The 16,070-nt window shown below is 39.2% G+C and overlaps 1 protein-coding gene across 1 annotated transcript in view; it reads left to right on the top strand.

Moving 5' to 3' along the window:
• Positions 1-1,891: 1,891 nt before the first annotated feature.
• Positions 1,892-16,070, top strand: part of TRPM6 (transient receptor potential cation channel subfamily M member 6) — a 119,665-nt gene continuing 105,486 nt past the window's right edge. The window contains exon 1 of the mRNA XM_059724798.1: positions 1,892-4,104. Coding sequence (XP_059580781.1) covers positions 4,090-4,104 — 15 coding nt within the window. The 5' untranslated portion in view covers positions 1,892-4,089. The remainder of the gene's footprint in view (positions 4,105-16,070) is intronic.

The following is a 16,070-nucleotide window of genomic DNA, read 5'->3' as shown; positions in this document are numbered from 1 at the left end:
AAACTTAGAAAATTAATGTTTATCTGCTCCTGGCTACTTGTCATAGATGACAGGAGCCAGGGCAGTAGGATCCAGGAGAAGCTAGCAGCAGGATGCAGTAGCCGAGTCCCACCCCAACCCTAGCCATTTCCCTGCTTCCTGCCACTCATCCAGCACCATGTGGCTCCAGGCTGCATCACCAGACCACAGGAGCACAGGCCTGTGCTGGTACCCTGCTGGGGGGGGGGGGGTATATGTTCATAGGGTGAGTCCCACATGCACACCCCACCATACACATGCACCCACCCCCACTCCTTACTCTGCCATACATGCAGACCCTCACCCCCCCTCACACCCTCCCCCATACACAGCCCTTCACAAAGCCCATAACCTTCCACAACCCACATACCCACACACACCCCCACATGCTCCCTCACCCCACAGACACACCCACAGCCCCCCCCTCAAACATATACTCCAATATATAAAAGAGTAAGATTTCATTTTTAGCTATTATATATAATCACCTGTATGTACAATACACAAACACATGTAAACCAGGACAAAAATATTTTTTGAAATCAAATTCATGTTTTAGACGTTTGCTTTTTAAAATACAATTTGGTATTTTTCTGGTTCCAAGATGGCAAAACTCCTTGCTTTTCTGGGGATAAGGGGAGGAACTTCTGGGGGCAAAGGTTAGGGTGCGGAACTTCCAGTCACAAGATGGTGACTGTAACAGGTCGCCCTTCCCAGCGCCATCTTCCTAGTACCCCACGCCTTGTGTGTGGCGCATCCTTGGATCCTTCTTTAGGGTTCTTATGTCCTGCCTTATACTCACCTGCCACGTCTTGATGGAAATTATGATGATGTTCTTGCGAGCGGGAGGCTGCCTATTGTATTGGGTATGTTGGAGCCTTTCCCCTATGTGAGACTGACCCCTGATTTTTCTCTAGCTAGGCCTCCCCATCTAAACCCACTAAACAGGGTTTGACTGAGGCTCTAGCCTTTTCTATTGTCTTGAGGCCTGTGGCCCCTTTTCCTGCTCCGATCTGTAGCCTGGCCCAGAGGCTCAGGCACCAGCCCCCCCCAGCTGGAGGGTCACAAGCCCCAAAACCAGGGAATGACCCCGAGCCCGCAGCCTTCCAGGCCACAAAGAAAACCCAACTACCAACACCAAGCTGCACCACAGGTGCACCTGAGCTCCCTGGCTTCTTTAAGATTGCGCCTCACTGGTGCCCGGGTCTGCGCCCCTCTCCGGGGCTTCTCCAAAATGCTGCCTCCTTCTCTAGGTCTTCTCAAATGCTGCCCCCTTTTCTAGGGCTCACCATACCCGCACTCGGGCTTCTCGCCAATGCCCCCTCTCTGGGGCGGGGTCAGTGCACCCCAAATGCTGCACCCTTGCTGGCGCTGGGATCTCCACACTGCTGTGGGTATCTTATGAGGCCTCCTCCAACCCCTAATATCTTCACCCAAGCCACTGGTCTTAAACAGTAAACAAAATGTGATCCCCTCGGCTATAACATAAACTTGAGCCGCCCGGCTTTAACAACATTCACCCTACCACAAAATACTCCATCCCTCCACAGTGACAGAAGCTGTTCCTACAGCCAGGCCTCTCCCCTTTGGTTGTTCTAGGAGAGCTCCTTCCCCTTTGGCAGCCAGGAAGGAACTGCCTCCCTGGCCTCAGTCCTGGTTTTTAAATGGGAGCCAGGCCCTCCCCTTCTGGTCAGCTGACTGCTAGCAGGTGTGGGACACTGGCTCCCTCTGGTCATCCTAGCAACTGACACCTGAGCAGCTATTCCAGCCCTCCAAGTAGCAGGCACCTTAGTGCTCTGCTACAGTGACCAAGGGACAGGGCACCTGTCAAGGGGCGGGGCTACCCATGTGGCTCTTGACAGCTTGCCAAAACTTGGTAAGCGACCCTCCACCCAAAATAATTGCCTGCACCTGGGTTGCATATTTATGAAGACCTAGGTCTCATGCGCCGTTTTTATTTATTTTGCTTGGTACCTATTTGATATTTAATGTTTTATGGAAAGTTTGGGAAATTTCTCCAATAATTTTATGGCAAATGCATATGACTCAGTTTACCCACTTTTTGTTACAGTGTGGCCTCTTAGGATAGCAGGGTTAACTTATCTAGAATGAGATCGATATAAGGAAGTTTCAGTTGGTATTAATTTATAAAGGCTTGTAAACATGCAAATTATATTATTCTGGAGAGAATGTAGATGATTAATGACCTGACATCAACTTTTAAACAAGCAAGGGAGGCTGAATATGTAAAAAATATGTGACTGTGTTTTGAAACAAAAACAGGTTTCCGAACACAAATAAGAATTGGCTGCCTAATGGAATGCCATAAATGGAGTTATCGGGCAGAGAATGCTGCCAGATGTGCATGCAAATAGCCTTTGCTGTTCGATTCTAACATAAAAACTAAGAAGCTGTATTGTGGTTTACTAAAAATGCTGCCTTGTATAGGAAAAGCTCCCTGATAGTTGCATGGATTCATACGCAGTTGAGTCTGTAGTGAAGAACAGATGCTGAAGCTAGTGACCAATCTTGGCAAAGTGGAACAGTAGGGCTAACTTGGAAAAAAAAAAAAAAATTGGGAGGTGGCAGCCTACATCTTCATACTAAAGGAATATAATCCTGACCTTGAGAGACAGTGTAATAATGGAGGTATAGCTCAATGTGTAGAACCTTGACACACTGTTTTCAGTGCTAGTTGTGTTCTTGACATAGCAAAGTCAAGCTATAGAGATACAATTTGCCAGGGGGTAAAAGAGGGCAGGGTTTTCCTTTGGTAACTACTAAGGTGCATTCTTGTACTGTGATTTAGTTTCCACTTATTATGAGGGTAACATAACCCTCAGGGAAAGAGATCCAAAGTACTACCATTTAGTTTCCGCTTACCAGAGGGCAAAAACGTGCATACAGGCAACTAGCAGGGAACAGGTGGAAAACGAATGTCTCCCCCCTTTTTTCCCCTCTGTAAACTATATATATATGTCCATGCTAGAAAAGCTTCCTATATTATGGGGCTTCTACTACCACAGTCTGGCCAGCAAAAATCCTTAGTAGAAATGTGGCTTCTGATTGCAAAGTTTGGTTTTGTGATTTTTTTTTTTTTTAACTCTACTAGCTTTGAAAGACGGTAATCCTGTCTGCGGAAGTCAGAAAAATGTTATAGCTGCATTAGAACACGGAGTTTTACTCAGGATATAAATACCCGATTGTTCTGATACGATGTTTGTTTTGTGACTCAGTATTGATCTTATCAAAGTTCTTATCTGTGCCACTTGGCACTTAAGTCCTCCGTTGCTCAATTGTCTTATGATAAGATCAAGAGTTCAGCAAACATCAAAAAATAGACAGGCATTTCTACGGAAAATTGGAAAATCCACAGTTGCATTAGTATTAAAAAAATAATAATGTCATAAACCTTGCAAGTATAAGCCAGTTACCCCCAGTTTTAGGAAGGCATTCTTCACTCTGAACAGTTAATTCATAACGGTTCATCTGGGGAATTTTTGCATATCTCCCCGAACGAGATGGAACAGGCTACAGTTAGTGACATATTGGACTAGATGGGCCACTGATCTGGTATAGCAATTCTTATATTCCATAGCTGATGCTAACTTTTAGAAAAAAACTATATTTGGCTGGGCTTATTTCAGAACATAGTTATAACCTTTACACTGTAGGTGGCAATGCATATACACAGTAAAGTACTGTGAAACTGGAAAAAAAAGTCTTCATTAGAATGCTTCTATCCTGAACTGCTGCTGAAAATTCAGGCAGGTGACATCATGAATGTTAATCATTTCCTTACTGTAATATATAAATGAAGTTACAAGTTCTTGAATACAAGGTGGTATACAAGGTCTTCTATTTATTACTGAAGAAATATTTTTCTGCATTTTCAGTCCATCTGTTTCTCGCCATCAAAGATTTTCAGTTTAAGCACATGGAAATTTGCAGTCATTGTTTCTTTGCACTGTTTCCATTAGTTGCAAGTGCAAAGCAAGCTTTATCTGATTGTGTAGTGGATGGAAACTGCAGACTAAAATTTAATGGTTGAAGTCTACATGAAGTTTAGTCATGGAGATAAAGACAGTAAGTATGCTAACTTAGAAAAATGAAGTTTCCTACTAGTGACATTGTTAAACTTTTGTATATGGGTATTACTAAATGCGTTTGAATTGTATGAGTACATTTCTGATTCTTACAGCATAACTTTATAAATATATCTTTTTATATATCAGTAGCTAGTAATGTGAATATGCTTGCTAATTAAAATTGTCATATAATTGAAATGTTTATTTTTATGGGTTTGATTTTAACATAATAAGTAATGTAGTTTTTAATCACTAATATTCTTTTTCTAGTGTTTAACTCACATGCCTATTAACACTATTTAAATTGAATTCTATCCAAAAATCACAGAACAAATATGCTTAAACTCATTCTTCCTAAATTAAAATGATAAAAATAATATTTTGTAACTTGCTCCAGAGTGAAAATTTTTTCCTTGTTGAATGAAGTAAGAACTGTTTCTTAATGCTGGTGTTTATTACTAGCTTCTGAAAACATTTTGATAGTCATATTATTTCATAATGAAATAGCTATCCTTGGCATTTTATTGAATGGGCAGTTAACTGATGAAGGTAAGAACATGGACATGTTCTCTTTTTTCAGTTTTGTTTTGTGAAAAAAGGTGTTTTTAGGCATTAGATTGGAACAGGATGGAAATTAAAACTGCTTGAGAATTAACAGAATATGCAAGAGAATTTTTTAAAAAGATGTGGTATTTAGTCAGTACAGCCTAATGTACTTAAGGAAAAAGTTAGAATCCTATCCTGTTTTCACTTGTAAAGCCATTTTCAGACAATATTTGATTATGCATATAATTATATTTGAATGTCCTTGATAAAGCAACGCCAAATATTATTCCAACTAAATTGGAACCTATACAAATTATCCTCATAAAATTCAGCTCTAAATGTAAATTCTCTGTTTCTCTAGCATGAGATTATAAAATATAGATTTCCTTTTTGACCTTTTGACCTCCACCCAGATTATGTAGTTTATCACTCTTCTTGTATCCTTTTCTTGAAATTTCACAAAGAATAATTATGTCTCTTATTATAATATGTGCTGTGCAGATTATTTTGATATACAACAGATATAACCTAACTTCCACACAGCTGCATGACTGTCCTGTCCATTATAAATCAGTGGTTTTTGATTGGGCAATATGACAGAATCTTGCTACTACATACACATTGGCATTATTAATGTTTTTTTCCACTACTAAGTGTTATGAATGATGGAAAATCCTCCATCATGCAATTCTGGCACAGCATACTTCAGCTCTACTTCTTTACTTCCACACGGATAATATGCTGTTTATGGAGCCTGCAAGTACTGAAGAAAAACATTTTGCCACTTCCCTTGTTTTCAAAGTTCTCAATCACAAGCATCTAAGACATTCCATATTAAGCCAAATACTTCACTTACACTTAGACTCTGTAATGATAACATGAAAGGGAAAATAATGAAAAAGTGGAAGCGTCCTGTAAAAAATCAGTTTAATCTTGTAACTGCAGGTGCCAAAGTGCCTTAAGCACCACTGGATGGCATGATTGTAGGATGCAAGTTAAGTTGCTTTGTTATCTTAACTAGGGTATATGTATATTCCACTCCACATGTTTTAGGCCCTGTGCATTTAGGTTTGAAGTTGTAGTCAGCAGTGTCCATTAGGAATACACATGAGAGCTGAGTGTCCAAATAATCCTATAGTAACAATGTTAGGGGAAGAGTTCAACCACTTTGTTATTTTTTTGGTGTAGGGTAGAGTTCCCTGTCTCAGCATTGCAGGGCATCCCTTTTTCCCAGAAAGCTGGATTCCATGAGCTTAATTTTTATGTGTTCCAATTTGTTTTATGTGCAACGATAATTGCAGATTTCCTGGTTTTGTAATGCTAATTCTTCTCAGTTTTGATTCCTCCCTAGAGGGGACTTTTTGTGTCTTGGAACAGTGTCAGGCCAGAAGTACAAAATTTGTTAAAGCTACCCTTTTCACTGACAAATAAAACAAAATCTTACATTCATATTATTTGGACCACATCCTACAGTGTTTTCCCCTGCTCATTGCATCATTGCCCTAAATTAAATAGGAAAAAAGACTGCATGATCAGATTGCTCTTTGTGTTAAAGGAAATTAGTTATTTTGCCTTCCAGGACCTTGTTTCTGAGGTCTGTATTTCCATGGTATTTGTTCTTCCACGGCTTTTAGCAGTGGCATCACCTTTTGTAGAGGAAATGCAGTATTCTACTTGAGAACCCAATCCTGGAAATACTATTAAATACAGTAATAACTGCTATGACATTTGGATGCTGAATTAGTAATCTCAGAAGGAGCACTCATGGTAGTAAATAGTGACCTCAGTAGTGGTAAGATTTGATTCTTTTGTCTCTGCAGGTACATTATAAGGTAACAATAACTTCCAACTATATTTAAGATATATTTATTTTTAACTTCTAAGCCTTATCTATACTTGTTATTGATTGGAAGACTTTAAGCTACTCATTTTCAAACACAGCTTTTTAGTTGGTAGATCAAGATGACCTCTACTTTCTACTACTCCATTCATAGCATCTGATGAAATAAGCTATCACCTACAAAAGCTCATGCCTCTCTAAACCTGTTAGTCTCCAAGGTGCCACCCTGCCATTCCTTATCTGCCTGACTTGAGGCTAACATGGCTAACTACCCCTCTCAGTTAGTCTTTGAGACTCAAAATATCTAAATATCACTAGAGATCTGTGGTATCTTTGTCCACATACACAATCAAATTTGTCTCTCACATTCAAGTGTGTAACTTCCTTTTAACTCACAAGTAGGAGCACTATTTGTACAGCAGAGAGTAAAATTTAACCTGCATTGTATTATATGAGCTATAAGTAGCAAGATAACTTGATAAGTACCTTTTAGTTTTTTAATTAGTTAATCAGTCCTTTTTTTACCATTGGCAACTAAGTAAATGAGATAAAAGAGAGAGAGAGACTTCCTTAGCCCTGACTTCCCTCTGAGATTACTGGATTCAGTTATTTCCCCTGGTTTGACTGTGCTATACCAGCTATTAATGGACTACCAAAATGCTTCTATGGCTTGGAAAAAATCCACAGCCTGGGAAAACACCCTATCTGCAAATGATTCACTTCTGAAACCTGGGAGGAGGAGGAGGCAAGATTGTAAGATCTAGTTCCTAGGCAAATCAGAGCCAAGGTTACCAGGTCACCCTGGACAGTTCTCCCAAAATGCAGCAATTCAAGTGCATGTTCTTTACCAGTCTGTCAAAACTAGAAAAGAAAACCAGCCTTCATTTCAGTGGTTCTTCAAACTTTTTAGATTCAGACATTTCTTGTTAGATTCAAGAAGTTCCTTGGAAACTGTCAGCTCTTACCTTTTACTCACTTTTTGATTATAGACAAATTATTGAGCAATTATTCTGTAGCAAAGAACGTAGGCAACAATAAGTAAAAATGTTGTTGACACTATGGATTCCTGTTCAAAATCTCTGGATTTATTTTATTTATTGCATCACACTACCTGCACATGTAGATGCACCCAGTGTACTTTTAATTTTCCAAATTAAACTCCAAAGCAATCTAGGTAAGGGAAATTAGAGAAATGGCACTTCCTGAGTATGGGTCAATCCCACCCTTAAAAGAATATATTGTACCTTTCACACATGTAGAATTGTTAATAAATGCAAGTATCTTTAAGTCACTCATATAAGTTGCTTGTTGAAGGAAGAAAAACTGTAGGGCAGGTTATACATTTCCATAGCAGCACAATATATTTGCATGGCAAATGAAAATTTCTTTAAGGCTTTGTGCATGATTCACTTATACTTTAATAGCTTCACCTTCGTTATATTGCCTTCTCACAGCATCAATAAAACAGTGGCTAACAAAATATTCCAACATCAAATGATCTCTTTCAACTCCCTTCCAACTCTACTTTCACTGCCAGCAATATGAACTTCACACACTATATATGAACTTCACACTGTAGACCAGGCTCTCATATAGACTTGATTAATGGGACTCCCATAGTTTTCCAAGAAAATTATAGCATAGAAACAATCATAATTATAAATAACAGTAAGGGGTCACAGTTGTCAAGATGGAGAAAGGAACTGTATAATACCAATAATTATTTAATTCCTCGTTTTCTTTACTGCTTCAACCCTTATTTTTGAGAACTTGATGAAGTACTAAGGGGAAGGTAAGTATTAATTATGGAGACTTATAAAATCTCATTTTCCAAGCTTATGCATGGAAAAGATGAAACTAAGAAATGTGCTAGAAAATCCCTTTGTAGCAACTTTGCATGCATGTCAGAGAGATCTTCGTTCTGCATAAATATGTACATTCCTCTAGATCTTGCCAGTCAGTGAACTATGCTTTTAAGTTTCTTAAATATCATACATGATTCATCAGGTTGGGGTGGATTTTATTTCTGGATGTTGTATGGAAACGAACAAGTATTAGGCTTCCTACAGTCACCTTAATCATGTAGAGGAAATCTAAAAGCCATAACAAAGCTGGAAAAGTACACTGGCTGTTTATAAATCTTTTTATATTGAGAAAATACAGAAGATACTGCTTGTATGATATCCTAATTGTGGTCAAAGGAAGACACTGCTCAGGTAGAGAATTATAAGCTGGGACATGGCTACCATGAAGACAATTTTAATTGGCTTCAGAAAAATTCTGACCCAGTTCATTCACTCCTGTTACCATGCTTTGTAGTACAAAATAGTACCTTAAAGATAGGAAATGAAACTGGAATGAAAAGCAAAAATTTAAGGATGGTTAAAAAAACCCCTCTCTGATCAAAAGGTGAGTCTTACTGAACTAGGATTGATTTTTCAATGAGGATAGTAGTTCAGACACGTGCATAATGTGGTAAAGGGCTAAAATCTGTTAACGCAAGTAGTTTGACCTACCAAATAAGTAAGAAAATCCATCTGGCAGATATTGGAGAGCTTGATGCATTTAAATTGTGTGTTTTCACCAAATATGTACTGTTTTTATTATTTTTGTGCTACATCAGATAATACATGCTGGGTCTTGTATCAGCAATGTCAGGGAAGGTGTAAAGATCTGTCATGACTTGGGAAAGGCGTAAAGTAAAGAAGACAAAGCCTGGAATGAGGTGTAAAAAACTTGGATCTGTGAGCATGCCAAATGGTAGAAGATATTCTGTTAGTTTTTATTCAGGTGAACACAGGCAAATGTCTGCCTCTGGTTCTCAACCTTTTTAGACTCAAGGCACACCCTCATTAGACTCAAGGCACCCCTCAGAAAATACCTGCTCTTAGTTTTCACTTGATTTGACTACAGAAAAATAATAGAGCAACTTTTTCTGTTGCAAATAACTCAGAAAAACCACAGCAGGTCAGAATGTTTTTAACACTGGATTTCTATGTTGAACTTCTGAGAAGCATGTTTGCACAGTGCTAACATTGTATGGCACTGCAGCACTCCTGAAAGGATCTCAAGGTACCACAGAGTGCCACAGTACCCTGGTTAAGAATCACTGGTCTACTGAGTCAGAATCCCACTGAAATCTATGAGGCACTGAATAGGTGTAGAGATACAACTGGGCACAGATCATTGAAGGGCCTGGGCCTGTGCCGTAGGTAAAATGCTAACGATGTTTATTAAAGGTTTTCTGACAGTACTTAGTGCAAGATCCTGGTTTTCAGTTGCTTATACCTTTGTCAAGATTTGACTTTTTGATAGAAATTTCTTTGTGCTGTCAAGCTTCTTTTTTCTTTTTTTCCACCAATATTTTTCTTTTTACAGAAAACTTCAGCCAAACCGGTTCTAGAATGAGGTTATAGAAAACAATGTTGTTTGGCACCTGGTAAAAATGTTGGCAACCTTTTCTTTAAGAAGCTTATAGGGCCCTCTTCTTAGGATCAGGGACTTAAAATTTAACAGAGTGGCCCTTTATATCTGAGATGTGACTTTTCCTGTCCCTCTGAGAGTTTTCCAAACTTGACCTTTTGAAAGCCTTTAAAAAAATCTCAGTTTGCACATGCTTGACAAAGATTCTTAGAGCACCCAGATTTGAAAAGATTCTTCCATGATGCTGCAGGTCTGAGCTACTGTAGGCTTGTGAGGGACAGACGTGGGTGCATCTGGGATTTTGAAAAGGGGCATGTAGATGGTGTGGTGCATCACATATAACACAATGCATATTTTTATCAAATTAAAAAAGAAACTATAAGCTTTAGTAATAGGCTAGTAGCCTAGGGCTAGTTTAAGATCAAAGCAAAGACAAGTGTACATGTATTGGAATGTGAATTAATTTGCTATAGCATAGATTATGTATAAAAAAAACCCATGACAAACTAGGCAAAAAATAATTAAACATGTTGTTTATTAGTCCTGCAGTCATTGGAATGAAATGGACATCTTTCAGATTCATAAATCAAAATCTAGCCTCCTTGAGCATCTTGACTGCATCCAGAGCTTTACTGAAAGTTATTTCCACACCTGAGTTAATGTTTTAAGCTAGAATTAAAAACAGCCTGCAGGCTTGTGAAATAGGAGCTACAGGCTCCTACATATGTCCACAGAGGCTGCTGGAAATCCAAGCATGTTAGAGCAGACTCGATTAATTGAGTCTGCTGGAGCATGGAAATGGATGCAATCTGGCAGCCTCGTGCATCATGTGTATCAGCGTTTCCGCACTGACAAAATGGTGGCGGTGCACTTTGAAATAAAATGCATCCAATGAGCTTTAGTTCAAAGCGCCCCGCCACCATTTTTTTTAGTGTGGGGATGCATGGTGATGCTGATACATGTGACACGCTGGCACTTTTAATTAGCGTACCTCAGTAATTAAAGCACCCTGCACCATGTCAGGGAGCACGTGTAAAAATGTCCTACCTTACTAGGTGCAGCCAACAGACAGCACAAGTGAAGAAGAAATGATAGTTTGGTTAGCTGAACATCAAGACCTTTTAAAAGGACCATTTCAAAGGAGAGAGAGTTGTTAATGCCTGTGGAATGAAGAGTTTAGAAGGAATCAGGTAGATGAATCAGGGCCATAAAGTCCATTGATTCTATCACTGCTGCCTGAGTAGAAATGCTACTGCCCCTGCCAGGTAGTTGGTTTTAACCTTTGGGTGGACCAAGAATCAAAGATGAGTGCAACTCCCTCCCCCCTTACCCTCCATCCACCCCTGGGTACAGATACCTAGATAGAAAGCATGAACCATCTACTTTCAATACTCCTGGGGAAAGGCAAGATGCAGAAGAAATCTGACCTAAAAGTGGAAGGGACAAGAGGCACCTGTGGCGATACAGGAGTGAATTGGGAACAGGAAGGACACTGAGGGTATTGAGAAGATTTGGAATTGTTTGGGCAAGCAAAGGACTGGTTTGGAAGCAGGAGCAAAATAAGGGGGTGGGAGACTTGGAGCTAGTAGGTGCATGGTCATTGGTTAAGATTAGATTTAAGACCAGAATAAAAGCAGACGGGGTGCCTGTGGGAAGGGAGAAAAGGAAACAAAAACTGAGGAGGAGGTAAGGAAGGAGGACTTGGATCTGTCTGTCAAAGAGACTAGGGAAATGTGCTGACATGGGAATACAGAAGCAGGGTACAGAGAGATTGGACAAAGAACTTGGAGAGGGAGACTGGGAGTTACCGGGATGGAAACATTGGCTAAGGGACACCTGGAGTCGGGGGGGAAAAGAGACTGGGCAAGGAACTGGCAGGGGAGGAACTGGGATTGGCTGGGGTGAAGGGAATGGGAATGGGAACTAATTAGAGAAGGACAATGGGCACCCATACATGTGCTGGACGTTTCCTCTGAGGTGTGAAAATTAGCATGTGGTGGGAACAGACTCAGTTAATCAAGTCTCTTGGCTCTGCATCATGTCTATTTAGCATCCATGCTTCAAAATGGCAGTAGAGGCACTTCAACTAAAGCTGGTTAAAGCACCCCCACAGCTATTTTGAAGCGAGGGACACTGAACAGATGTGTTGCTGGGGGCGATTTAATTAGAGAGGCTCTGAAAGCATGTGTAAAGATGCTCAATGGGTCTGTGATACTGAGATAAAAGTTGAGAAGAGACAAGATGATTTGGGACAGAGGCGTATTAGAAGAGGCCTTGAAAAACAGGTGAAGACTGGGAAAAATTGCAAAATAACCGTTACTCATTAGTGATAGGCCACAGAGAGCATGACAATCAACTACTATTGTTGCTCCAGTCCGTCAAGTGGCAAAGCTGTGTGCAGTGTATTTAAGAGGTCTAGTCTTCCCAATAAATCATGTGTGGCCCATAAAATGGAATCTGTATTTTTAGTTTGCTTTCTTAAAAATCTAGGAAAGTTGACAGAAGATCATAATTAAGATTGCAAAGTCAAATGGTCAGAAATTAGCTTATGCCAAGGAAAGGTTGTGCTGTGTGACCCTAAATTGGTCTCTTACATATGTTATGTATCATATTAATGATTAATAATTAAAAACGGGTTCACGCACTATTTTTTCTGCTGGATTCTCATCTCATTTGATGCACACAACTGATGGTGCTCTCTTCAAACCAGTTCAATATTTTTTCTTATCGTTGTTCAACTTTGTGGGCCATCGAACTCTCAATGCATGCTATTCAAACGCTATTCTGAAGTCAGAAGGAATCATTTTTGCTTGTTTGATATAATCTATAGTATTCACAAATATTCATTTATCTTCACAACCTCCAATAAGGTGAATATTGTTTTCATATTAGAGGCAGAGTTAAGGCACAGAATGCTTAAAACCCAAAGTATGCACTAACTTTGAGATACCTAAGATGTGATTTTTTCAATGTACTTAGTACCGTATAGTACTTTTGTCTTCCAAACACAATGTGCATTGGCTTTGGTGACAGCTGTGAGCAATCAGCTGTCTTACAAATCAAGCTCCAGGGTTTCAGATGAGGCACCTGAAGTATGAGGCACACTCAATTAGTGGCCACTTGTGAAAATTTGGGAACTACCTGGCAGAGTGACTATTTCTGCAAGTGACCATACAATTGCTGTAACCTTGAGAGTATACTGTTTCTCTTTGCAGCTGGCTGCCTCATTCACTACCCACCCTATGACTTCTGCAGCAAACGAAGCAATTGTCCCCTTTACTACGCACCCCTAATTCATTGCTAGAACAGTTCTGTCCTGTGCATTGACTAGGGCAAGGATCATGTGTAAATCATAGTATACACTTGTGTCAAGACTGTAATAACTCAAGTATACCAGGGGCTCAGATTTCAACCTTTGGTCCAAGCCATCAAGGCACTACAATTTCTCAGTGGGGAGAGAATGGCTGTACACATTTTTAAACATGGGCTAGCCCTTAATTTAGCCCTCAGAAGCTGCAGAACAATATTCTCTGAACCTCTCTCTCTCTCTCAAATTTCTCAGCGGAGAATGGCTGTATGTTTTGTAACATGGCCTAGCCCCTAGTTTAATTCTCAGAAATAGATGAACCATATTTTCTGAAACACACACACACACACACACACGTGCACATGTGTGCACATGCACACACACAGCCTGAGGCAAGACACCTGTCATGGAAAATTTCGGCTGAATTGTTAAAGCTCAGCAAAGGTACAAGCAACTGAAAGCAGAGTTATAAATGGAAAGTGTTGGGCAACATCCACTCCAGGCCTTGCTAAGCTTTGTCTACAGGGTTTATTGTTTTATGTGCCTTTGCCAGTCCCATAGAAGACGTGGGACATTGGAAGATGGAGCCATTTCTGCTCCCTTCTTTCCCAGTTTCCTGACTTTTTAAAGTTTGCTCAGCATGGAAATGTAATTGAAAACTCAAAATTATGAGGGGGGGGGGGGGGGCAGAGGGAGAAATGAATGAGTCCTGTTACTGGGAAAGCATAGAAACCCCCATCACCATTCTCTCCAGAGATCCCTTTTTTTGTCTTCCATTGGCAAACTAATGGCGTTGCCTGTTCCACATGTCATTCATCAAACATCTCAAGCAACCCTGCAACCTTCTCCTCTGCATCTTTTCCCCATTTATTCTCCACAAATATAAGGTTTAGGGTCCCCCTAAAGTCTCTCTCTCTCTACAAGCTTCCTTGTTCCCCAGGAAATTCTGACTCCGCTCACCAGGGATCCCGGTTTTCTCAGATTTAAAAAAATCCCCGATTTTCGGATTAAAAAAAATAACGCAAGACCCACATGTTTCTGTGATTAAAATGAAACACCACTAATATATATAAATAAATATTATAGTATATTTCCTTTTATGTATATATAAATACATATAATATTATATATTGTATTATATTAATTTATATCTTGAAATGTAAATTAGATTATAGTTCATTAATATATACTATATGGTATTATATATTATATTGCATTCATATATATCTCTCTCTAAAATATTATATATTCTATTTCATTAATATAAATGATATTAAATAATACTGGATTTCATTAATATGTATTGTATTATATATTCTATTGCATTAATATCTATCTATATGTATATATATATATGTGTGTGTGTGTACATGTGTGTATGTGTGCATATATGCATGTATATGTATATGTTGTGTGTGTATGTATGTATATTATGTGTATATGTGTGCGCTTGTGTATGTATATGTTGTGTGTGTATGTGTGTATGTATATGTGTGTATATGTATCTATGTATATACACATACATACACATATTCACATATATACACATACACACATACATGCACACACACAACATATACATGCACACAAACATACATGCACACACATGCACACACAACATATACATGCACACATGCACACACAACATATACATGCACACAATATACATACACACATGCACATAATATACATGCACACACAACATATACATGCACACACATGCACACAATATACATGCACACATGCACACACACATGCACACAATATACATGCACACATATGTACATATGCACACAATATACATACACATGCACATACACACAACATATACATGCACACACGCACATATGCACACAATATACATACACACATGCACACACACAACATATACATGCACACACATGCACACACACACATGCACACACATGCACACACACATGCACACAATATACATGCACAAATATACATACACACATGCACATACACACACAGCATATACATGCACACACATGCACATACACACATGCACACAACATATACATACACACATGCACATACACACACAGCATATACATGCACACACATGCACATACAGACATGCACACAACATATACATACACACATGCACATACACACAACATATACATGCACACACATGCACATACAGACATGCACACAACATATACATACACACATGCACATACACACAACATATACATGCACACACATGCACATACAGACATGCACACAACATATACATACACACATGCACATACACACAACATATACATGCACACATGCACATACAGACATGCACACAACATATACATACACACATGCACATACACACAACATATACATGCACACACATGCACATACAGACATGCACACACACATGCACATAATATACATGCACACAATATACATACACACATGCACATAATATATATGCTCACACATGCACATAATATACATGCACACAATATACATGCTCACACATGCACACACAACATATACACGCACACACATGCACACACAACATATACACGCACACACATGCACACAACATATACACGCACACACATGCACATACACATAATATACACGTACACACACGCACATACACACAACATATATACACGCACACATGCACATACACACATAATATACACACACATACATGCACACACACAACATATACATACACACACACATACACGCACACACACAACATATACATACACACACACATACACGCACACACACAACATATACATACACACACACATACACTCACATATATTTCATTTTAATCTCGAATAAATGTGATTTTGGGTTACTTTTTTAA

This window comes from Alligator mississippiensis, chromosome 3, assembly GCF_030867095.1.
Source record: "Alligator mississippiensis isolate rAllMis1 chromosome 3, rAllMis1, whole genome shotgun sequence".
NCBI lineage: Eukaryota > Metazoa > Chordata > Crocodylia > Alligatoridae > Alligator > Alligator mississippiensis.
This window is presented reverse-complemented; position numbering and strand designations above follow the sequence as displayed.